Below are 25,068 nucleotides of genomic sequence, written 5' to 3'. Positions count from 1 at the left end.
CTCAGTGGGAGTACGAGGTCCTTAACATAATTAGCCATACGGAGTAGACATGCTCATAAATGTACAATTCTTTGCCTTGACCTAGCTAAAGTACTGTATCTAATTTTGGCTGCATGTTTTAGGAAACTTAGCAAGGCCATTAATGGGGCACACAATATTAATTAGCATCACATGGACGTTGAAGGCTTTCTGTTGCCTGGAAAGATGAGAGAAGTTGGGATGATCTTCCTTACAGTTGAGAAGGCTATGTTCTTAGTTTAATAAAATTATTCAAAATCATAAGGGTCATTGAGGGTCAGCTAATCAAACAACACTGATTTTGGATAATTGACAAAAGGCTAGAATTGAAATGAGAATAAAGTTGTGTGATTAGTGACATGATAGTGAATGATTAGTTGAAGGAAATTCACCACTAACTCTAAAGAGAAATAATTGAATATTGGAAATTACCAAGCTGCAGGGAAAAGAACAGTAACTAATTGGATAGCTGTTTCTCAGATCCTTTCATTCATATTCCCTTTCATTATCACAGTTTAAAAATAATATTCCTGACCCTTTTTACCTTGAAAAATCTTGCACGATTTTCATCCCACATTCTTTTTTGTTTCTGAATCTGTCGCTGCTTTTAGGAACGGTGCCTTTCCTCCAATTGCAAATTTGAATCTCGCTGGGTTTACCTCACTGCATCTCTATTGCCAGATTCTAATCCAGTTCTGTTTTCTCCAGTTTAACCTGGATAAAACCAATGTCCCATTTTACTCAGCAACCCCTCCATTACTCCCACCACCACCTTCTCTCTGCCTTTTGTTTTATCAAGCCTCAAAACCTGATATCTTTGCATGTTTTGTCTGTTCTAACACGTTGATCTACATTCTCCATCACCTTTGCTTTATCCATTGCTTACTGAGCACATCTTTGGGAGAGGTTCATGATTTTTTTAAACCTTCATACAGTATTTGAATTTTCCATTGGTATTCTCACTGGTTTTCCATGCTCTGCTGCCTCTCAACTTTAGCTCATCCCCAATCATACCAGACCAATTCCTGCTCACCCACATCCATATTGTCAACTTCCAGTCCCTCAGCACTTCAGATTTGAAATACTGCTTCTTATATTTGCATCTTTGCATTTCCACCCTCTCCTTTACACCTTAGTCTGTGTCTTCTAATGGAATTACACAAAACTAAAAGGGTGGCATGGGTAGCATAGCAGTTAGCATAACGCTGATACAGCGTTAACAATAGGGACCGGGATTTGAATCTTTTGCTGTCTGTAAGGAGTTTGTACTTTTACGTGCTCCTAGTTCATTTTTATTTAAGTGAGACTGTCACTTTAAGAGAACAAATAAAGCTGCAAGTCCTGCAAGCTTTGGCGATTGACTGTGGGCTGACAGGCTAGGGACAGCGTGTACTCAAATTTGCTACTTCTGAAGAGAGAGGAAGTATGCCAGGAACACAGGTGCAGACACCATGTGACGAACTTATTAATCTGCACACTGTTTGATCAGGGACCATTTTAAGGAACCAACACAGGAGCAACAGTTCTCTGAGGAATACTGTGCTGAAGTGGCTTTGTGTGGCCAAAGGAAAGGTCATTTTTGAAGGAGACGTTGAATCTCACCATGACCAAAGGAAAGATCACTTTAGAAGGGGATGTTGAATCTCACCATGGCCAAAGGAAATGACCATTGTGGCTGACCCAGAAAAGGTTGGAAGCTTTATGAAAATCACTTGCTTTGTTTCTCCAAAAAAGAAAATGGAGTTTTGACTATCACTATCTAAATGGAAATTTCTCGGGAACCAACTCAAGAAGGATTTCATGAGTTTACAACAGTCTGTCACCCTGGTCTCTTCCACCTCATTCATAAACACTTCTTTGCATCAACTTAAGAATCTGCGTGTCAACTCTGCATCTCTGAGATTGGATTTTGAACTGTTGTTGCAGAATTAACGGTGGCCATCAGCCGCTGAAAAGTTTGTTCCACGTTCTATAAACTGAAGGACATACAGAGAAATTCAAACAAGTCAAAGGGAGTTACAATTTCAGTCTTGAGGACATCCTGGGAGTGAACTGGGATTTGGTGGTACCCCCAGATAAGGTCCACCTTGGAGAACATGCCCCATGCAGATTGGCAGCAAAGTCTTGATGTGAGTCACAGGATATCTGTTGGGTGTGGTGGCCTCATTGAGGCGGAGGTAGTCGCCACATGGTCGCCAACCCCCTGCTGATTTGGGCACCATGTGGAGGGGGGAGGTCAAGGGAATGTCAGAGTGTGTACAATTCCCAGCTCCTCCATTGCCTTAAACTCCTTCGTTAGGCTGAGCTTTTTTGGGAGGGAGTCAGTGCACCCAGGTATAGAGTGGGGGGCCCTCGATCAAAATGTGGTGCCTTACCTCTTGCTTTGGCTCAGCCATGAAGAACTATGGTGCCACTATTGAGGGGAACTTTTCCAGGATGCGGGCGAACTCATTGTCTGAAAGAGTTAAAGTCCAGGTGGGGGGCGGGTAGCTTGGCTTCCCACAGAGGCAGAGTCTGGAAAGTTCTGGCATGCACCAAGCGCCATCCCTTAAGGTCAACCAGCAAGCTATGGGCCCGAAGGAAGTTGGCCCCCCATAAGTCGTTGTGCCACTGCCACAAGGGTGAAGGTCCATGTAAAGTGGCTGTTGCCAAACCAAAGGGAGATGGTGCAGGTCCAAATGGAGATGTTGGCTGCCCTCAGTACTGGGCCCTGCTTGCCTTTGCAGGTGTTGAGGCCTGTGGTGGTGGGGGGGAGGGGGGGGATGCTTATCTCGGCCCCAGTGTTGACCAGGAAATGCCAGACCAACAAGGAGTCACGGGCATTGAGGAGACGATCATGTGGGCCAGCCGCCACAGCCATCAATGATGGTTGGCCTGGGCATTTCCCAGAAACCCGCAGGGTGGTCAGCATCGACAGGCCTCCATACCCCATTGCTGATGGTAGTAGCAGAGCTGTCCCGGGGTATTAATGCCTTTTCGCTGGTCTTGATCTCACAGGCGGCTGTTTGTGGGGCTTGCTGATATGGTCTACTTCAGTGCTGGTGTCCTTCGCTCTCCAAAGCATGTCTGCCCAGGCCATGACCCTCCAAGGGTTGCTGAAGTCTTTGTTCATGACCAAGAGTCTGATATCCTCAGGCAGTTGCTCCAAAAAGATCTGCTCAAAGAGCAGGCAAATTTTGTGGGCCTCTGTTAAATCGAGCTCATTAGGGCGGACGGAGCCCTGTCCCTTAATCTGTCCGCATGCAGCAAACAAACGGCATGCTCGCACCAGGAGAGCCCGAAACTGGGTTGATGGCTCTTTGAGGGCCACATATTTGCCTTGCTCCTGCTGTGGGAAATCTACGACCTTTGCCGCTCTGTCCTGATCGAGGGTGCTCACAATGTAGAAGTAACAGGTGTCATCAGCGGTGATGTGGCAAAGTTGGAACTGAGCCTCAGTCTGTTTGAACCTCATGTGGCTACGACACTTAAAATGTTGGGAGCCTGATTGAGACAGCTTGATCCGTCACCTTCAGGTCCAACCAGCAGTTGGACCTGTTTGGGTCACCAATGTAGTATTTGAGCTACATGGATGGAGAAGAATGAAATACACACCAAAGCCTTGGAAAACGAGACTGGTTTTTTGCTTTGGCCATCACGCTTATATGGACCCCAGGTGGAGCCCCATGTCATCGGAGCGCCGGCCTGATCCCGCCAGAGCTCCCCACCGTGTGGGAGGTCACCTGGGACAACACCCAGTGTCACCCCCAGGTAACACGTTCGTCTGCCATTTTGTCAGCCAGTCTGCATCTCTGAGCATAGGCTGCAACAATTCTATTAAGCAAAGATAAATAATTCAATTTATATAAACTTTTAAAATCATTATCAATTCTAATACCTAAGTATTTAATACCTACATGTGGCCACCTAAATTTAGTAACCATTTTACAATCTGTATAATCACCCACAGCTAAGGGCATAATCTCACTTTTTTCCCAGTTAACTTTATGTCCGTAAACTTCCCCATATTCTTTCAATCTAGTCTGTAGTTGGGACAAAGAATATGGGATCAGTTAAATAAACCAAAACATCGTCAGCAAGCAAATTAATTATATATTCTTCCTGGTTCCCGTTAATTCCTTTAATCTTAGAATCTTGTCTAATGAGTTTAGCTAAAGGTTCAAAGTCTTGAGTCAATGTTAATGCCATCTGGTTGGAGGGTGCCCAGACAGAAGATGAAGTGTTGTGCCTCCAATTTTCAGGTGGTCTCAGTCTGGCAGTGCCTGAGACCATGGACAGACATGTCAGCAAGCGTATGGGATGGAGAAACGAAATGGACAAAGGATATACGTGCATGTTGTGTATTTGGACTTTAAAAAGGCCTTTGACAAGGTGCTGCAACAAGAGGCTACTTTGCAAAATGAGAGCCTGTGGAATTACATGAAGCATGTAATTATATGGGTAGAGTATTGGCTGATCAGCAGGAAACAGATTGGGAATAAAATGATCCCATTCTGGTTGGCCACCCATGGTGTTGCACAGGGGTCAGTGATGGGGTCACTTGTTTTTACATTGTATGTTCATGATTTGGATTGCAGAATAAATAGCTTTGTATCCAAGTTTGCAGATGATACAAAGAGGGAGGGGCAGCTAATGAGGAAGAGACGGGGAGGCTGCAGAGAGACTTAGATCAGGAGAATGGGAAAAGGGGCAAATGAAATCCAATGTTGGAAAGTGTACGGTCTTTGGTAGAAGGAATAAAAAGGCAGACTATTATTTGGATGTAGAGAAAATTCAAAATTTAGAGTGCAAAGGGACTCGTACAGGATACCCTAAAGATTAACCAGGTTGAGTTGGTGGTGAAGAAGGCAAAAGCAATGTTAGTCTTTGTATGTGGAACACTGGGCAAAGTGGTGACTCTCTCCCTGCCTTAAGGTAAATAAAATTTAAAGAATTTCATGTATGATTCATTCTAAATGTAGTATTATGTGACAATAATGGAACCTTGATCTAAAGGAATAGGATGCAAGAGCAGGGACATGATGTTGAGGCTCTATAAGGGACTGGTGAGCTCTCACATAGAGTAAGGGAACAGTTTTGAGCTCTTTATTTAAGAAAGGATGCTCTGGTATTGAAGAGGGTTCAGAGAAGATTTTAAGAATGATTCCTGGAATGAAGGGAATATGGGCAGCTCCATGAGCTATACTTCCTGGAGTGCAGAAGAATGAGGGGGTCCTCATGGAAGCATTTCAAATATTGAAAGGCCTGTACAAAGTAGATGTGGCAAAGTTGTTTCTCATAGGGGAGTTTAGGACAAGAGGGCACAACTTCAGGATTGAAGGGGGCCCATCTAAAACTTGAGATGGCAGGCTTTTCTTTAGCTAGAGAGTGGAAGCCAAGTCGTAGGGTATTTTTATGACAAAGATCAATAGCTATTTGAATAGTCAGGGTATCAAGGGTTATGGAAAGAAGGCAAGGGAGTCAGGCTAAGTGGGAGAATGGAATGGAGTGGACCAGATGGGCTGAATGGCCTACTTCTGCTCCTAAATCTTATGACCTTCTAGTCCAAAATTAAATTCATTTGGTTTTAATCAATGAGGCTCAAGGCTCAACCCAGTTGTAAAATATGTTGCTGGTCTGCCTCCAATAGAAGTAGTATTTGTAACAGAGGATTTCTCTTGTGTTTTACAGCGGCTGTTTGTTTTCCATCCTCTTTCCTCTATTTATAATAAGTGCAAATGAAGCAAAAGCCCCTGTGAAGTCATTGTGAGTATACTTTAATTTCAATCTCCTATCACTCCCTTGAAACAGTTAAACTATTTTTAAAGCTCACTGTTGGAGATTGAATAAAGGATGTTAAAGAATCTTCCACAGTGCAACACTGATTATCCAAAATGTCTGATAAAAGTTTTTTTCCGGATAACTGGTCATTTTTTTAAATTAGCCCAGTATCAACAGCAAATCACTTGTATCAATGTTTAATCAACAACAAACAATAAGGGAAGGCTTTTTAAGCATTAAAATAATATTTAATTCTCAGCAAAAATATGCTGGCTGCATCAGGACCTCCCAACTGCTGCTGCCAATCCCTGACACATCCCCACCAATGCCACTGATCCCTGGGGAGGTTTTCCCAGCCAGTGGAACACTCACTCGTGAGTCAGCGAGCTCTTGTCACCCTAGTCATCGGCGCTTCTGATGACCAGTCCAGACTCCGAATCCTCCCCTAGGCATACCAGGCTGAGGGAAGGGTTCAGAGTCCGGTGTACTGGAGGGGAGGGAATGCCACTGAGCCCAGGGTTCAGCTCCTGCCCAGGAAGTCGCCCTCCTTGACGTGGCCAGGACAAGGGATTCTTCTGACCACTTGCGGCTCGGAGACAGTGGCGTACAGTTTGAGAGAAATGTCAATAGGGGAAGGTAAAGAACAGGTGGAAAGAGAGAGGGGAGGGAGTTACCTGAAACAAGGACAATTAACATTCTAATTCAGTGGTTCTCAACCTTTTTCTTTCCACTCACATACCACTTTAAGTAATCTCTATGCCAGGGGTGGCTAAACTTGCTTAATGTAAGAGCCACAAATGATAAAGCTCAGATGTTTGAGAGCAAAATTCAAACATGTTTTTTATTGTTACATACACATTTTGTTACAAAAATTTTAAGAAATGCATATTAAATGCAATAATATTTATTCATGCATGTCATTTTTAAACTGTTAATTTGTATTAATTTAAGTAATCACAAAGACACAAATATGTAAAAAAAAAACCCAAAAATTAGAGATATTTTAATCAGATTTTCACCGTACAAAATTAGTCTTATTATAATTATATTTTTATGACAAAAATACAATGGTACAAAAGCAGGCTATTAAAGATGCTACATTTACTGCTGGTAGTGGTCTTGCGGGTCTCCATCGTTTAAAATCTGGCGGATATGTTGTCAGAGCTGTACGAATGAGCTCCGTCAGGTGTTGGTTTGTAAGGACGCTTTGACCTTCTCAAACTTCAGATACAGTGATTCACAACATTATACGGTGCTGAAAATTGAGATGAGTCACACACTCCTTCAGTTCAGGATATTTTATTTCTGGAACTTGTTTCCAGAACTCATTGAAGACTGGGATTTATGGATCATCTTCAGACCCAGGTCCTCCTGTAATTCCATTAGTTCCATTTCCACAGCAGATGATTCCGAAACTCGAGGTTTGGGAATTGGACAGACATCATTGACCACATCAACCGTGAATAGATTTACAAGAAAGGCAAAGCAGGGCTTCAGCTTCCGCAAGTCATCAAACCTGGCTAGGAAATTATCAAGCTGTCCTTGTAATTTATCTTCGTATTCTTCCAGTTTAGAGTCTTTTATTTCAATATCAGGAAAAGTATTTAGTGAGATAGGGGAAGTGACTGAAGTTTCATGACAATATAACCATTTATGAAGCGGAACAGGCCATGTCGGCCTTTCGAGTCCGCACCGGTTCACTAGAACAACTCCACTAGCTATATGGAAGAGTTTCCCATTTCTTCAGCAGCGGAGAGTGGCTCACGTCTGATAGAGCCTGTTTTTTACTCACAAACTGATGCTTGAAGCAATGTGACTCCATCTATCAGATCCTTTGTCAGGCCTGGCATCTGTAGCAGACGGTGATTTCCTTCATTCGGCTTGGTTTGCAAACCAAAATGACCTTCAAATAGTTCTGCAGACTCCCAGCTGTTTGCTGTATCTTTGAAAAATTATTATTTTATTCTGAAAGCTGAAAATTGTTTGAGTAAGATCAGAAATAATCTTATCTCTCACCTGGAGTGCCAAGTTGAGAGTTTGTAGATGATTCATTATATCAGTAAGGAACATCAAATCTTGCATCCATTCATCATTTTCCAGTTGAGGATAGGATCTTTTATTTTCTTCGAGAAAAGTAATAATAGGCTCCAACAGATCCACGAACCTACTCAAGACATTGCTGGTTGATGGCCACTTCACAATGGAGTAGAAAGATACTTCGCTAGGTTTGTCCTTGAGCTCCAATCCTTCAATAAAATTCCGTCCGTCGGTCTTCCCATTTGCGTGTATGAAATTGACAATTTCAAGGGCAGCTTTCATAACATCTTCATACTTGAAGTATCTGGGCTGCCGGGTGTTCACAATGAATAATGCAAAGAACAGGGAGAAACTCTGCAAAGCTGGGATCACTTTTCATAAGTGCAATTAATCCTACATTTTTCCCCACCATTGCAGGTGCTCCACCTGTTGCCACACTGACGAGTTTATTCTGTGGAAAATCAGCATTTCTTAAGGTTCTGTCAAGCGCATTTTTAATGTCTTCTTCACGAGTTGTTTCATTCAATGCCACTATGTCCAACATCTCTTCTTTCACATTTACATCAGAGGAAACATAACGAACAAATATGTGCTAATTAGTCGCTTAAGTTTTGTGCAATTTGGATCTAACACTATAACAACCTCAGCTATATTCTTAATAAATTCGCCATCAAAATATGGGCATTTAGCACGAGCAATATTCCATGATATAACAAAAATGGTTTCAGTCATTGTATCGGGTTCCTGACTGAACAATGTCTGCTGGCTATTTATTGATGATTTTAACTTCTTTTTCCTCTAGTCTGATTTAAGTGGGTGATCATATGAAAAGTTTTTGTGATTAATTTCATGGCGGCGTTTCAAGTTACTGGCCTTGTAATGACTGAGTGGCACGTGGCAGAAAAGGCACAAAGGTTTACCTTTAACTGTGAATGCAAAGTCTTCCTCCCACTCCGGCTGAACATTTCTGTTTTCATCTTCATATGTTTGTTTCTTACAATTAGTTGAAGCCATCGTCCTTCACAAAGTTTTCACAGACACTTTAAATAAGATTTACATCTGAAGTGTACCAGCTAGGTCTGCACAGTTCAACGTCTACACATCCTGAACTCTCTTCCTTAGGTATCGGAACTCTTTATATAGCTGCATGTTTCTTGCTCTGGATTCGAGTCGAAATTTCTAGAATATTCTAATTTTCCACGAGCCACATATTAAAGGTCAAAGAGCTGCATGTGGCTCGCGAGCCGCGGTTTGGCCACCCCTGCCCTATGCCATGGGTGATCTGTGATTAATAAGGAATTGCTTAAGGCGGGATGTGAGTGGGAAGGGAAAGTTGAGAAACACTGCTCTAGACCCAATTGTTACTGAAATATTTTGCTTGAGAAAAATTGTCATTGGCCCATTTCCTTTGGAGTTATGAAACCGTGCACATAACGAGTCAATGACATCCGATTAAAACAGTGGTTTTCAAATTTTTTCTTTCCATCCACATACCAACTTAAGCAATCCCTTACTAATCACAGAGCCCCTATGGCATAGGGAATACTTAAAGTGGTATGTGAGTGGAAAGAAAAAGGTTGAGAAAAGGGTCTAGTAAAAGGCAGGTCTTTTGCTTTTAAGGTCAAGAGGACCATTTTCCAGTTAGTGATATTTTCCCTTTTGACTTGTCCATTCCCCCTGGGATTGTAACTTGTAGTGCAGCTGGTAGCAATCCCTCTCTCGTGCAGGTACTGCTGTACTTCTGCGCTCACGAATGCAGCACCCCTGTCTGTGTGTATTAGTTCGGGTACCCAAATATGCTGAAGATGGGTTGGAGGATTTTATAACAGTGGCTGCTAATACATCAGAACACGGGATTGCGAAGGGGAAATGGGAATATTCATCTATTATGTTTAGGAAGTAGACATTTCTATTATTGGACGGGAGTGGGCCTTTAAAATTGAGGCTGAGGCGCTCAGAAGGTTTGGTAGCTTTTATCAGGGTGGCTTTGTCTGGCCGGTAAAATTGTGGTTTGCATTCCGCACAGATGGGGAAGCTCTTGTTCACTGACCTCACTTCCTCTACTGAAAATGGGAGGTTTTGGGTTTTAATGAAGTGAAACAGTCTAGCGACCCCCCGGGTGGCCCAGCTCATTGTGCAAGCTCTGCATCTGGGACATGTGGTTAAGGGTGGCACGTGCCTCTGGACAGTGCGTCCAGGGGGTCGTTGAGTCTCCTGGGGTGGTATAGAATGTTGTAGTTAAATGTAGACAATTCTATCTGCCAGCGCAGGATTTTGTCGTTCTTAATTCTCCCCGTGTTCTGGTTATCGAACACAAAAGCCACCAACCGTTGGTCCGTGACAAGGGTGAAGTGTTTGCACGCCAGACAATGTCGCCAGTGCCTTACTGCTTCCACAATGGCTAGGGCCTCCTTCTCTACTGCTGAATGTCTTACCTCTGCCCCCTGTAGGGTTCGTGAGAAAAAGGCCACCGGTCGTCCGTCTTGGTTTAGGGTGGCTGCCAGAGCCACATCATATGCATCCGTTTCTACTTAAAAACAGGATCGACTCATCTATGGATCGCATGGTAGCTTTAGTGATATGGTCCCTAATGTCCATGAATGCTCTGGTGGCTGCTGGGCACATTGGGAAAACTGAGACTTTTATAAGTGGACGGGCCCTGTCGGTGTAGTTGGGGACCCATTGGGCGTAGTAAGCGAACAGTCCCAAACACCTTTTTAGTGCTTTCAGCGTGTGTGGCACTGGGAGGTCTAGGAGAGGGCACATACAGGCTGGGTCTGGGCACATTTCCCCGTTCTGTACTATGTAGCCCAGGATTGGCAATTTCCTGGCACTAAAGATGCATTTGTCCCCGTTGTATGTTAGGTTCCTTTCCTCAGCTGCCTGGAAGAAGCGTTTTAAATTCGTGTCATGTTCCTCCTGAGTGTGGCCACAGATTGTCTCGTTGTCTAAATAGGGGAATTCATCTACTATTCAGTCCGTTTCTCTCTGAAACAGGGACACTCCATTGGTGACACCGAAGGGGATTCGCAGAAATTGATACAGCCTGTCGTCTGCCTCAAATGCCGTGTAAATGTGATCACTGTTTCTAATGGGCATTTGGTGGTATGCTGCCTTCAGGTCTATGGTGGAGAACACCTTGTACTGCGCAATGTTGTTGACCATGTCTACTATGCGTGGCAGGGGGTAGGCATCTAGTTGTGTAAATTTGTTGATTGTCTGGCTGTAATTCACTACCATGTGCAGTTTTTCTCCTGACTTCAACCACCTGGGCTCTCCAGGGGCTGGTGCTCTGCTCTATGATGCCCCCTTGTAGTAGCCTGCGGACCTCTGTCCTAATGAAAGCTCTATCCCTCAGGCTGTACCTCCTGCTCTTTGTGGCTATTGGTGTGCATTCTGGAGTCAGGTGTGTGAACAGAGGAGGGGGTTTTATGTTCAGGACAGACAGGCTGCAGTGTTGTTTCTTCGTAAGGCGTAGTTGTGGGGTGGGGTGTGGTGAGGCCCGTTGTGCACTATTGTAATGCTTTCTAACTGGCACTGAAAATCTGTACTGGGGCACAGAGGTGATGGAGTACTAGTAATTTGAACCCTTCATATTTTGTGCCCTGGATTTCTAGAGTAACCCTTCAAAACTGTTTTACCTCAGCCGCAAGGCTGCTGGCCGCTAACGTGATCTGGTGCTCACCCGGGCTTGTGGGGAGGGCAAGGCGGTTGAGTAACCCCTGGTCAATAAAACTTTCAGTGCTTCCATTATCTATTAAGCAATTTACCCTCACATCATTAATTTTGATGCACACAGTGGCATCAGATAAATTGTGTGGACTCGCCTGATTCATGCGTAGGGAAGCAAGTCTGGCGTGTCCTTCGTGTTCTTCCATCCGATAGTGCTTTCTTTGTCCACAGAAAAAGCACTTGGGACCCTCAAGGTGCTGCTGCTGCTGTGAATTCCTGTGAGGCAGCAAACTTTTCTTTTCATGGGGCTAGAGGGTCCAGCAGTGTGATGTTTGTCCCAGCCCCAGGGTCCTGTGAATACTCCTCCAATTCTTTCCTGGTGCTTTCTAAAGCTTCTGCAATAGTCTCTGCCTCATCTAGCCGCACCATTCCTTTCTCCAGCAATCGATATCTCGTCTCAGTGGACTGTATGCCCGCAACAATTCTGTCCCTGATAAGGTCCTCCGCATACTCTTGAGCTGATACTGCTTTTAAGTTGCATAATCTCTCTGAGAGTATAAAGTCTCTGGCAGACTCCCCTACGTTGTGACCTGGTCATGGGCCTGTACCGGGAGTGGAGTTTGCTATGCCCCTTACTGGAATGCCTCTGTAAAGTGCTCATTGCCTCTTGATAGGACCTGGCATCCTGTATGAGGGAGTAAAGGTGGTCTCCCAGCTGGGCTAACAGCAGCATTAATAGCTCTTTATCCGATGCCTCAGCACCCTCCACGTAATTCAGAAAGCATCTCTGCCAGCGGCCGAAGTGCGTAGCAGCTCTGGGATTTCTGGGGTCAAGCTCCAGCCTGTCTGGTCGCAGCATATGGCTAAGCCGCAGTGTCTGGTCCCTTAGGTAATGTGGGGGCACCCCGGGGGTTGTTCCCGGTCTCCACGTGGTCTCTGGGTCTAGGTGTAGCAAGGGCAGACCCTGGGGTACTGGGAGCTGCTGGTAGAGCCTCTGTGGGGCTTGTGTCTGTTGGAGGAGTAACCTGGGTGCTTGGGGCTGTTGGATGAGTCTCTGGCTTTGGGACGTTTGCAGCAGGCTTAGGGCGGGATCCCAGCGGTAGCGTCAGGTCTCCGTGGTACTGTTGCTGGGGTAATGACGGTAGCGGTGTCTGCTTTCCCTGCTCTGGAGTGGTCGGGAATTCTGCACCTACGTGGCAATCGGGAGCACGACGTAGAGATCCTTCCACCCTCGCTTGTAGTGGCCCCTTTCTGATCAGACCGGGATTTAGGGTCGGCCACACCTGTACCGGCAAACCCATGGGCAGGCAGGGCTCTTGGCTGTTTCTTACCTGTCCTATCGTACTTCTGTGGCATTCCACCACGATTCTAGTACAGCGGTCCCTTGCCATCTCTGTCCTCGGGTGCATGTTTGTGCTGGTCATCCCCGGATTCCATTCCTCAGGAAGAGTCTCCAGGTATTCTGGAACGCGCATTGGAGCAGAAGCAGCTTCCATCCTACTAGCTATGCAGCTATGATATTAGTTTATTAAATTGTACTGACAATAACCACACTAGCAGTGCGAGTATAAGACAGTTTTAATAAACTAATATGTACACTAAGAGGTCTTGTCTGTCTGCAAGACGAACCTGGAAGGCTAGACTGTAGCTCTGGACTATATATACAAGGTCACTGGGATGACCCCTGGTGACCTAGTGGTGTAATTACATATCACCACACCACTAATCAATGATGATTAGAAATTGATGGTTGGAGCCTTTGCTGTTTTCTCTCTTGCTTCTCTTAGAAGTGATTTGTTCATGTTTAAAGATGCAGGGGCCTTTATTGTGACTCCTCTCTCTATCTCTCTTGGGGAAGGAAATGTGGTAAAGGAATGTTTAAAAATGATTGTTTTCAGATATGGCATTACTCTTTGATTAGGTTTTATGAAAACTGTTCTCTCTTCTCCCCTTCCAGTCATTTTCAGCTGCACCTCTTCTCCTTTGTGATTATGCTCAGCAACAAACTATTTCACAAGACAGTCCACATTCAAACTGCCATTACAGCAACAGGATCATCTGAGCCTCTGCCATCTACCCATTCATCTCCTGCCAAACAGAGACCTACGATGCAACATTAAACTCCAGTACTCTGCCTCCTCTCCCTTGGCACAAGGTACAGTCAGAGCATCATCTCCTCTGAAGGCAGAAACGTTTTATTGGGGCTTTGAGTTGCCACATTTCACTTGTGTGTCTACGTGTGTCCAACTCCAAACCTGTACAGAATGCACCCTCCTGTGGAGTTGGGAGATTGAAGATATGAACTTCCAACTGATTTTAATGTGGTAACATTTATGTGGAAAAAAAAACATTTTATAGAAGATGTACGAGACAGAAATTGCAGCAAATACTAGCTGATGTGCCTAAATGTAACTTTTTTCTGTACATTTTTTTTGTGCCAAGTAGGTGACTTGCAGAATAACGTGCTTTGTTTTATGATTGTTTTGAGGTTGTTGGTGGTGAAATGAGAGGAACTATGTATGGAGTTGTTAAATTGTCACTGTGTTTGTGTCAGTATTAGTCTCAGACCAGCTAACCATCAGGGATATCATTAACCTGTGTTTTAGCTCAATATTAATCTAATGATGGTAATTCTATTTGTGAACCTGTTGAATTAATGAAGTCTGATTTTTGTTTTGTTTAATTTGGCTATTTTAAAGACTTTACAAAATCTTGCTCCTTGACTGAAAGAGTTATCCATCCTTATTGCAAGATTATTTCTGTTAAGATTTCCCCAAATCTCAATTGTAATGGTTAGGATTGAAGCTGTTCACACGACTGATGGTTGAATCTACAGCAAAGTCACATAGTGACATATGTAGTCACTAAGTAAGTGAAGTTCACTTGCATTAATCTCAGTCTAGAAGAAGAAACCCAAATGCATTCTGTTAAGCTGCAATGTGGGTTTGTTGCTCTTCTGTTGAACTCTTTGCCTGAGTGGATATATAAACTCTCTGTTGCATGGTGATCCATAAATTCTTAAAAAGCATACAAAAATATGTGGAACCATATCTCTCCAATGTTCAAGCCAAATGATCCTGATCACTCAGCAGTCAATATTTTGGTAGTAAGTCCATTGAGACAGCCCCTTCTAATTTGTAAAACCAAGCTATTCATGTTTGGGTGTCCAACAAATGAAGAGTTGATTATATTTGCTACGTTGCTTCTTCAGCATATGGTGGATATAAACTGGATCTTCCTTCATGGAATAGTTGCAGTACAGAAGGCTACCAATTGGTCAAAGTTAAAGATTTTATTGTCAAACTTCAGATTTATTGTCAGACTACATACATGATATCACATGCAACCCTGAGATTCTTTTCCCTTCAAGTCTATACGATGTTAGGCAACGTGGTATTGAAGAGTTAAAGGTTGGTGACTAAGTTATGAAAGATCAGGCATCTGCTTCTGCAAGCCTATCATCCATGTGGTAAGATCATGCTTTGTCAACTTTGGAATTTGGTTCACTGATAATGGTTTTTGAAATCTCACCTACAGGAAGTGTATTTTGGAGTCTGGTCAAGTTATTTCATTATTACTGTTTTTCCTTTGACTAGATTTCAAGATTTGACTGAGAGGAGAAGGGAAATACTGCATAAAGTTGACTGTTGGTAACTGCAGTGCAGATTGTCATTGGGGCATGATCAAGTACAGATTGTTTCTGAGAAAGATCAAAGAACCTTGTGATCAAACAAGGCAAATAACGCAACATGTTGTGTTGCTAACAGTGGAGCTGGGAGACAAGTAGGACTGCACTAATCGCAAGAGGGGAAAAATTGTTCAATATTGCCTCCATTTCCCCAGTTCTGATGTTAGATTGAAGATCCTACATGTTAACTCAGAAGTTCTGGCAGATGTATTAATACTATGAAATGGTTCACTATTATCAATGCACAGTTACGCAAAACTTAGTGTCCCTTTGGAGCACAAACCATCTCAAATCTCATTAGTTGACCAGAAGAAGGGCTCATTGAAACTTTAAAGAATGAAACTGAAGTCCATCCTCATTAGATAGTTTTAAATGATTACAGTTGAAGGAACCGTGGAATGAATTTGTCCTGATCTCACCAGACCATCTGCTCTGTAATGCCTTGAGTGAGTGAAGTTGATGACATTTATCATTTGATAATGATGGAAATTACTTTACTGCAAAGAATTAATCTGTGGGAGTTTTAACAGCATTCACTTAAGCTCACCATACACCTGGAGCCATCTTTTATCTGCAGAAGAAAAGCATTGATTGTGGATGCTTTGACTTGTTTTGAGGCTGTTGTGTCTACCTCATAGCATGACTATTTTTGGAGTGATGTATTGCACATAACCTGCATTCTTGTTTTATATTATATCTTGTGTGATTTGTTGTTCAATTGAAACATCGTCCCTAATTGCCCAATGATTATGCTTTGAGGTTCAGTTAATTGGTGGAATATATCTTTGGTTAAAATGTATGTTATAACTTTCATCCATGAAGCTATTTGTGGGAGACAGAAAAGGCCCAGGCAGTTGCTCTCAGTTCAGATTTCTTCCTCCCACTCCACTCCCTGTGCACTGCTTTTTGTGTACCTTTTCTACAGCTAGGACATGAAACTTGCTGCACTGACTGAGATCTTTTGCAGATGCATTGCTGGAAGCATGTTTTTTTAAGAGTCTCACCCTCCTGAAAGGGGTTGGGGGTGTTAAGAAGGGGGAGGGAGTGGGTGGTGACATCTGTCAAGGGTATAATTACACTGACATTGATCCCAAATGGTGTGCTTAATGCTGTGTGGCAGCAAGGATATGGCTCTGCAGGTCGAGCTGGTGGCCAATCAATTGCCTAATTAGGTTTAGCAATGGTAACTAACTGAATGGAGGCAAGGCATCAGGCATCCTCTTCTGCAAACTTTGTCAATGGTAAATCCACTTACATGACAAATCAAAAAAGGAGGTGAAATATGTGGTGACTGTTTGTGCTGAAGGACTAAGTCCCGATGGTTTCTTGGAAAGCTGCTTGAAGGACAATATTAAACTTCTAATGTATGTTTTCAAACTTCATAAAGCAAGTTGCATTCATGCTAAAGCAACCTTGAGCTGGTCAACCTCTTAAAAACAAGTCTCAACGTGCTATGTTTTGTGAATGTAAAGTTTTAAAAGTTGTTTTACATTATATGCTTTTGTAATGAGGATAGGTCCTCTGCCTCAGTTAAAGACAGAGGATATAACCAAAACTGTTCAGTTCATTTGTCAATGTACACACCACTGATTTTGTGGAAATAAAGACACGTGTACCAGTTAGAATTAGGTTTTCTGAATGCATCTGCAATTATTACTTTTTTAAAATTGCAACAAAAAAATTCAATTGCGAAGGGTACCAGACAATTTTGAGAAAGGTGCTTCAATAACTCTCATGCAAGGCACTCTGTTTATCACAGTAGATGTGTCACAACTGCTGAGTTCAGTCGATGACTCTCGTGTAAACACGTTGCACATCATTCCTGAGGCACACAAACTCTTGTAGAATTATTTTTCACACTACAGGGAAAAATGAACTCTTAATTCATCCACCAAAATACTAAACTTCTTTAGTCCAAAGCAATAAGGATAACAATTTTAAACCATATCATTGACCCGAAAACCTTGTGATTCAGTCTACCATTAAATGGGGAAAAATATGGAATTTTACAGTCGCCAGCAGGTCCCATGCCCACATTCATTGCTTGACAGATGAAAAATTTTGCCACCTGCTTGGATAGTGGGTGGGGTCATTGATGAAGTGACAAAGGTAAATTATCCATTGAATGTGACTGTAGCAAGAATACATTACAACACAGTACAAGCCCTTTTCCACACAATGTTGTGCCAACCTATATAAAACCTACTAAACCTTCCTACCTCACACCCACAACCCTCTATTTTTCTTGCATCCATGTCTCTATCCAAGTCTTTTAATTGTCCCCCAAAAAATTGTGCCACTGCAGGAGCTGCTATCACATCAGCGCTGCCACTGGTGTGGACCTGTGGAAAGCAGAGACTCAGCGCTCCCAATCGGGGTTGGACTGCTTTCGGCTTTGTATAGGCTTTAAATGCCCTGTTAATGAAGCTGACAGTATTTTATTTTAAAATCCGGAGACCGCAGGGTCTGGACCCAAGAGAGCAGTGCATATGTTCAGCAGCTGCCACAGTTGGTAGCAAGATCCAGAGAAGCAGAGGTTTGGCCCAAGGCACTAGAAAATGGGGAGATCACTCCCCTGTTTGAGAATGGGCGATGACCTATGAGGCGGTGACCACATCGGAAGACCAGCAAGGGGTTCTGAGGCTGAGGAGTACATAGGCTGTTGACACCTTGAGGCAAGGAACCCATGCAGGCTGCGGGCTGCTGGTAACTACAGTCGAGGGACTTGCACCAGGCTGTGAACTGCTGGAGACTGACTCATGGTACCAGATATTGGATCGAAGGTGCAAGAGGGTGCTGAGGGCTCTTTGATTGTGTCTGAGGTTTGGATCTGGAGCTAGGGTTGCCAGTGGTTTGGACTCAAGGTTGTGTGGCTGCGGCAGCGCTGGAGGCAAATCCACAGACACTTTGTGACTCTGGGGGAGCTCTATTTTACTTCTCTTCCTCTGGCTGATGCAGAATCTTTGTCTGCCTTACAGTAGACTAAAGGAAATTCTGTGTAAAATTACATTTTCTATTTTGTTACATGTCAATAAAAGAATCTTGTACCAGCCTCCACTACTACTCATGGCAAGGCATTCCAGGCACCCACTACACTTTATAAAAAAAATAAAAAAAAAATGCCTTGATGTCCCCCTTATACTTTCCTCCCCTCTCTTGAATAGATGTTGTGACAGAATATGTTGTGTTTTATATTGTATATAGATATGATTTTGGGAGATAAGGTTTTGTTTTAGTATCAGTCACATACAAACACTTCAAAATAGTTCTCATTTAAAATACTGGAGCTCTGCTCAAGCTAGACAGGCCGGCTCTGAAGGCCTTTGCTTTGGGGAGTGCCCAAGGGACCTCACTAATGGATTATTTTGAAAAGCAACAGATAAAAGAACTCGGAGGATTGGGTCTGGAGCTGCAGGCTGTCTGGAGTGCACCTTGCTGTTCGAAGAGGGTCATTGTTTTTGCAAGCAGAGAGAGAGAGAGAGAGAAAAAAAAACAGGTCTTTTCTATGAGAGAGAGAGAGAATTCAGTTCTTCAGTCCTAGAGTTCAGCAGCAGCAGTTGGGACTGGAACAGGACCAGCTGGCAAGTTTGTTGGAAAAAACCCATTTTGAAGACTGGTTGTGAGTGCTTAGTTCAGCCTTGTCAAAGCCCTTGTGGTTCATGCAAGAGAAGTGGACTGGCTGCCTAATGTTTCACTTGAAATAAGAGAAACAAAAAGGAACTCTGTGATCTGAAAGAAAGAGGTTATCATCTGGAAAACCCTAATGGGGTAAGTTTCTTCAGCAAGGCACTGATGTGGGTGATTTAAAAGGGGTCAGTTTGTGTCCAGGAACAACAAATATCTCTGAAAATTGACAAGAACCTTCCTGAGTCCAGCACCAAAGCCTGGTGAACTTCATAAATGTTAAATTCTGTTCACAGTATAAGAATTGTCATCAACCAGTAAACTTGGAGGAATGAGAAATGAGACTGGATTGTGAATCAAAGAACTTTTCTAAACTTATACACATTACATGTGCACTTAGAATTAGAAGGGGGTTAAGTTACGTTCGTTAAATTAATAGTGATAAGATTAAGTTTAATCCTGTTTTCATGTTTAAAGACGATTAAAAGCACCTTCTGTTTAAGTAACCATTTGTCTTAGTCATATCTATTGCTGCTGGGTTTTGGGGTCCTCTGGGCTCGTAACAATGTCCTCCAGTACTCTGTCGCCCTTGGTAAAAAGTGCTGGGTGTCCATCATAGCAATGCGTCTCAATCTTCTAGACCTTTGTTAAGTCACCTTTAATCTTTTATGACCTTGCCTCATAAGACTTTCTCCAAACCAGGCAACATCCTAGTAAATCTCCTCTGCATCCTCTCTAAAGCTTCCACATCCTTCCTGCAATGAGGTGACTAGAAATGAAGACAATATTCCAAGTTTGGTATAACCAAAGTTTTATTGAGCTGTAACATTATCTTTTGATTCTTGAAATCAATCTTCTATGAATGAAGGCCAGCATACCAAAAGCTTTCTCAACTACCCTATGAACCACCATGAAAGAATCTATGGACAACTAACAGCAAAGTTTTAAAACCTCGTGCGACATTCAGTTTCATAGTCCGCACTCTATGGGCAATCAATGACTTTTAAATAATGTAAAAACAGAAAATTGAAAAGAATAAAAAAGTTATTCCTCCTGATGTACTTTGATTTCTATGGTTAGTATAATCAGACACATTTATACTGCCAAGCTAAGGACGTACAAATGCACGAAGAAGTAACATAAAGTGAAATTTTTAAACAAAACTGTTGTTAGCACTCAGCCAGTAAGGACACATTGATGGGAAGAGAAACAGAAGACTTTGACCAAAAACATTAACTCTGTTTCTCTTCCCACAGATGCAGCCTGACCTGCTGAATACTTCCAGCATTTTCTGCTTTTATTTGAAAAGTAACACCAAGTCTGGGCTTGTTTTCACCCCCCACCCCCCCAAAAAAAAATCTCAGGAAATGAATATATCCAAATCTTTACTGGAGTAAAAATCTGTTCCTCAAAACATCTTGGCCTGATTCTGGTCAACCTTGAGGGGGACAAAAGACTAATTTACTGACACACGTCTGAGAAGGAACAGTTTCAAGGACCGATAACAAATAGAATTTGGATAAAAATGTTAAAATGAAAGGTGTGGGTGGGAGTGAGTTGTAGTGATTATATTGTCACATGTATAATATTTCTATAGTAAAAGAGCATCCAGGACAAGCTTCCACAGTTCGCAAGGGAACTACAGACAAGATTTGTCACCTGTTCACATGTGGATGGACTCATCCGAGTGATGGCTATAAAGAATTCTGTTCAAGTCACCTTAAGTTATCAATAGAGGTAAATAATAGTTACAATAAAATGGAAAAATATGTACATGTATAATATAAACATTTAAAAAAATGTATTTATTAGCATTAGCTCCATTACGTGTTACTCTGAGAAGAATGCAGATCAAATTCAGGAATTATCGTATCAGGGAACATGAGAGCCACCAACTAAAGTCTGATGTATTTATGCAAGATTATCCCAGATCTGTTATCTTATGCACTGAGGTACAGTGAGAAATTTTGTTTTGCAAGCAGACTGGCAGTCAACCCAAACGTGGATCACCAGCTGAAGGCATAGAATGCAGAGAGATTGATTTGAACCCAAATAGCAAATAACAATTTTTCAGGGGAAATGAAATTTGATCTGAACCAAATGTTATGTCAAGTACCAGTAACAAATACCTCTGCCAGGATCTCAGATCACTTGATGCAGTCCGGCAGAGCCAAAATAAACAGGTCTTTCTGGAGTTGGACTGGAAAATCTGTAAACACTGTGATTGTAGTGCAATGTACAAAAGTGCTAGAGAAACTTGGTAGGTCATGCAACATTCTTCTTCTTCTTTGGCTTGGCTTCGCGGACGAAGATTTATGGAGGGGGTAAATGTCCATGTCATCTGCAGGCTCGTTTGTGGCTGACAAGTCCGATGCGGGACAGGCAGACACGGTTGCAGGGGAAAATTGGTTGGTTGGGGTTGGGTGTTGGGCTTTTCTTCCTTTGCCTTTTGTCAGTGAGGTGGGCTCTGCGGTCTTCTTCAAAGGAGGTTGCTGCCCGCCGAACTGTGAGGCGCTAAGATGCACGGTTGGAGGCGATATCAGCCCACTGGCGGTGGTCAATGTGGCAGGCACCAAGAGATTTCTTTAGGCAGTCCTTGTACCTTTTCTTTGGTGCACCTCTGTCACGGTGGCCAGTGGAGAGCTTGCCATATAACACGATCTTGCAACATACATACATACATAGGAAGTAAAGGGTAACCATTGTTTCGGGCCTTAGCCTTGATGCAGAGTGCTGCATGACCTACTGAGTTTCTCCAGCACTTTAGTTTATTGGTTTAAGACATTGTGGCTGTGGTTAGGCTCCATTTACTGGAAATACTAGGCAAAGAAGTTCATTTCATGATGAAGATGGAGCAGAACCTGGGAACTAAAAACATCAAATGTAAAATTTTAGAATATTGGTGCCAATCCTAGAGAACTTCCAACTTGGACCTCAAAGGCTGGGTGACCAGATTGGAGAGAAGAGTCCTGCAGGCAGGTCTGGGCCCTCGAGAGCCCAGTGGAAGTAAGAGCACTAGGATTGAATGGGGTTAGAGGATGTTGAGTCCTTGAAAATCTGGGGGTTAAAATCCTATGAAGTGGAATTGGAGCTGATCATCTCTCTTTAGATTAATAGATATCACTACTCCATCAGTAGTCTTCCCTTTAGAGGGAGGGGGTACACTTTTTGTATTACAATACATTACATCCTTACCACTTTCAACATTAGTCTGCTTCCATCTAACAGCATTGAGCTTACTAGTATATTCTTTATTTAGATTAATCTATTTGAGTGGCATAGGTGGTGGGGTGGACAGACAGTACCTTTTTTCCAGGGCAGTGATTGCCAATACCAGGGGACATTTTAGGTAAGTGGATGAAAGTTTAAGGGAGGTGTAGTTTTATTTTTATATATGTGTATATATATATATATATATAAAACACACACACACACACACACACACACACACACACACACACACATATGTATTTATTCATATATATATTTTTTTAATTCATATATTTTTAAAATTCATATATAAATTTATTTATATATATTACACACAGACACCCACACACAGACGCGTGTGCAGACAGACACGCACGCGGACAGAATATTGGGTCCCTGAAATGAAGAGAATTAGGAAACAGTGGAAAAATAATACAAATAATTTGCATCTGTCTTCATGGATCAGGTGTATGCACAGTCTTTTACCTAGAGTAAGGAAATCAGGAACCAGAAGACCTAGTTTTAAGATGAGGGGGCAAAGATTTCATGGGATTCCGAGGTGTAACTTTTTTATTTACCCAGAGGGTGGTGAGTTTATGCAACAATCCGCTGGAAAAGGGGGTTGAGGCAGGTACTATTACAACATTCAAGAAAACTTTGAATGGATACAGGGATAAGACAGGTTTATATGGGACAAATGCACTCATTGTGGGTAAGACATTTTCTCATTCCCCCTCCTCTTTGATTCGATTTCTCTTCAACTGCATTTCCCCCACCCCCACTGGATATTTTCACTCTTTCTCTCTCCAACCCCTTTAATTCTTTCTGGAATCTCCTTATACCACCATTGTCACTTTTCATTTATTAGATTCCAGCCTTGGCAGCCTTCTAACTCCCATTCCACCCTGTATGATTCATCTTCACCCACCTGACCCCTTTGTTTTTCTTGCACGGATCTACTGCCTCTGTCCGTCATGCTTCACCTCTCCCTAGTTCCCAATCCCACAGAGCCCCTGTCCTTCCAACTTCCACCCTGTCCTTGGGACAGCAGCTTCTCCACATCCCAAATCTCGATGAAGTATTTCAACCTGAAATCAGAATTTATCGTCATGAACATGTGTCACGAAATTGGTTGTTTTGCAGCAGCATTACAGGTGCAAAATAGCTTTAAATTGCATTTTTTTAACAAATAATTAAATTAATGTAAAAACAAGAGATAAATGTGTCTGATTCATTGTCTTTTCAGAAATCTGACGGTAGAGGGGAAGAAGCTATTTTTATACTTGGTCTTGTGGAGGGTGTTAGGGGGAAAGGGGAGGGTTGAGGGGAGGTCTTTAATTGGCGTTGAGGAAGGTCTTAGGGGGAAAGGGAGGAGGAAGGTCAAGGAGGCCTTTAATTGGTGTTGTGGAGGGTGTTAAGAGGAAGGGAGTAGGAGGGTTGGGGAGGTCCTTGCCACCCCCTTCACCCCACTCTTTTATTTGGACACCTGCCAGCATTTTCTCATAGGGCTTTGTCACCCCCGCCCCCCCCTCCCATCTTTTGTTGGGACACCTGCCGGCATTTTCTCATACTTTGATGAAGTGCTCAAGCCCGAAACATCAGTGATGTATCTTGACCTTTGCTACATAAAGAACTCTGACCTGCTGAGCTTCTCCAGCATTTTTGTTTTTACAGTTGAGTAATTGTCTTCAGGCTTCTGTACCTCCGTCCTAATGGTAACAGCGAGAAGAGGGCAAGGCCTGGGTGGTGAGGGTCCTTGATAGAGGCTGCTTTCTTGTAGACATCTTTAATGGAGTGAAGACTAATGCTCATGATGGTGCTGGCAACGTTCATAACTCTCTGTGCCTTCTGTCCTGTGCATTGGCACCACCATACCAGACATTGATCCAAGCAGTTGGAATGCTCTTTATGGTGCATCCATTGATGCTACCCGACCTACTGAGTTCCTCCCGATAGATAGTGTTTAGCTTCAGATTCCAGCATCTACAGTCTCCTGTATGTCACTATCATGGAAACTAATTCTCTCACGGTTGGAACTGCACGGCCTGCTGAGTATGTCAGCAAAGTACAAAACAAAAGATGCATAACCTGCCACTACCTACCCCATTTAACCCATACGTCATGGTCCAGCCTTATCAGAGGATTGACCTTTCTCATCGCCAATCCTCTTTGCCCCTTCCCTCAGTCCCGAATCAGGGTCTGAAACCCAGAAATCACTTGCCCAATTCCTTCAGTTTCTCCAGCATTTCACAGCTGTTGCTTTTGATTATGCACCAAGCAATTGAAGTATTTTCAGGTAAAACGTGAAAGTGCAGACAGTGGGTGAAGTAAAACCACAATGCTGGAGAAAGTCAGCAGGTCAAACGGTGCACTTAATATAGCAAAGATGAAGATACAAAACCAATGTTTCAGGCTTGAGCCCTTCATCAAGGTATGACAAGGGCTCAAGTTCTAAAAGGTGGTTATATATTTTTGTTTTATTACCCAACACCCATCCCCAACCCACCAATTTTCCCCTGCAACCGCTGCAACCGTGTCTGCCTGTCCCGCATCCGACATGTCAGCCACAAACGAGCCTGCAGCTGACGTGGACATTACCCCCTCCATAAATCTTCGTCCGCGAAGCCAAGCCAAAGAAAGAAGATTACATATAAGGTTTGAGTTACTGAGATTCTCCAGCATTGTGTTTTTAGTTGAAGTGGCAGTGCTGCTGCGGGGGACAGCCAAGTGAAAAGGATGATCCAGATTTGTATAACTTTGTGGTCATGATCTCTAAAGGGGGGCTGGACTTCACTCCTGGAACACTGTGACGTCTGCGTCCCCTCAGCCGGTGCGCTGCGGAGCCCCGCCTCTTTACGTCACGCGCCTGCATCCCGGCTCCGCAGACGCTTCGTCACCCGCCCCCCCCCCCCCGAGCGACACGTACCTCTTTGTCTGCTCAACCTAACTTGACAACTGCCACCACCGATTGACGGGTGAGCGAGCCAATCGTAGGAAGGCAGGTCGGGAGTTCTGGTGCCGATTGGTTGGAAGGCGAGGGCGTCTGGTGTCAAGGTAGG

General features: G+C 43.2%; 1 protein-coding gene across 6 annotated transcripts in view; it reads left to right on the top strand.

Moving 5' to 3' along the window:
• ei24 (EI24 autophagy associated transmembrane protein) overlaps positions 1-21,120 on the top strand; it is a 61,240-nt gene extending 40,120 nt beyond the window's left edge. For 4 of the 6 annotated variants that reach the window (XM_069894463.1, XM_069894457.1, XM_069894460.1 and 1 more), the window contains 2 exons: positions 5,689-5,763; positions 13,445-16,800. In XM_069894463.1, the coding sequence (XP_069750564.1) occupies positions 5,689-5,763; positions 13,445-13,607 (238 nt within the window). In that variant the 3' untranslated portion in view covers positions 13,608-16,800. Of the gene's footprint in view, positions 1-5,688; positions 5,764-13,444; positions 16,801-20,055; positions 20,359-20,396 lie in introns of those variants that run through there. The other 2 variants (XM_069894461.1, XM_069894462.1) reach the window with 2 other exon arrangements.
• Positions 21,121-25,068: the final 3,948 nt, after the last annotated feature.

The sequence above is a fragment of the Narcine bancroftii genome, chromosome 8, assembly GCF_036971445.1.
Source record: "Narcine bancroftii isolate sNarBan1 chromosome 8, sNarBan1.hap1, whole genome shotgun sequence".
NCBI classification, from domain to species: Eukaryota; Metazoa; Chordata; class Chondrichthyes; order Torpediniformes; family Narcinidae; genus Narcine; species Narcine bancroftii.
Note: the sequence above shows the minus strand (reverse complement) of the source record. Positions and strands in the feature narration are given on the sequence as shown.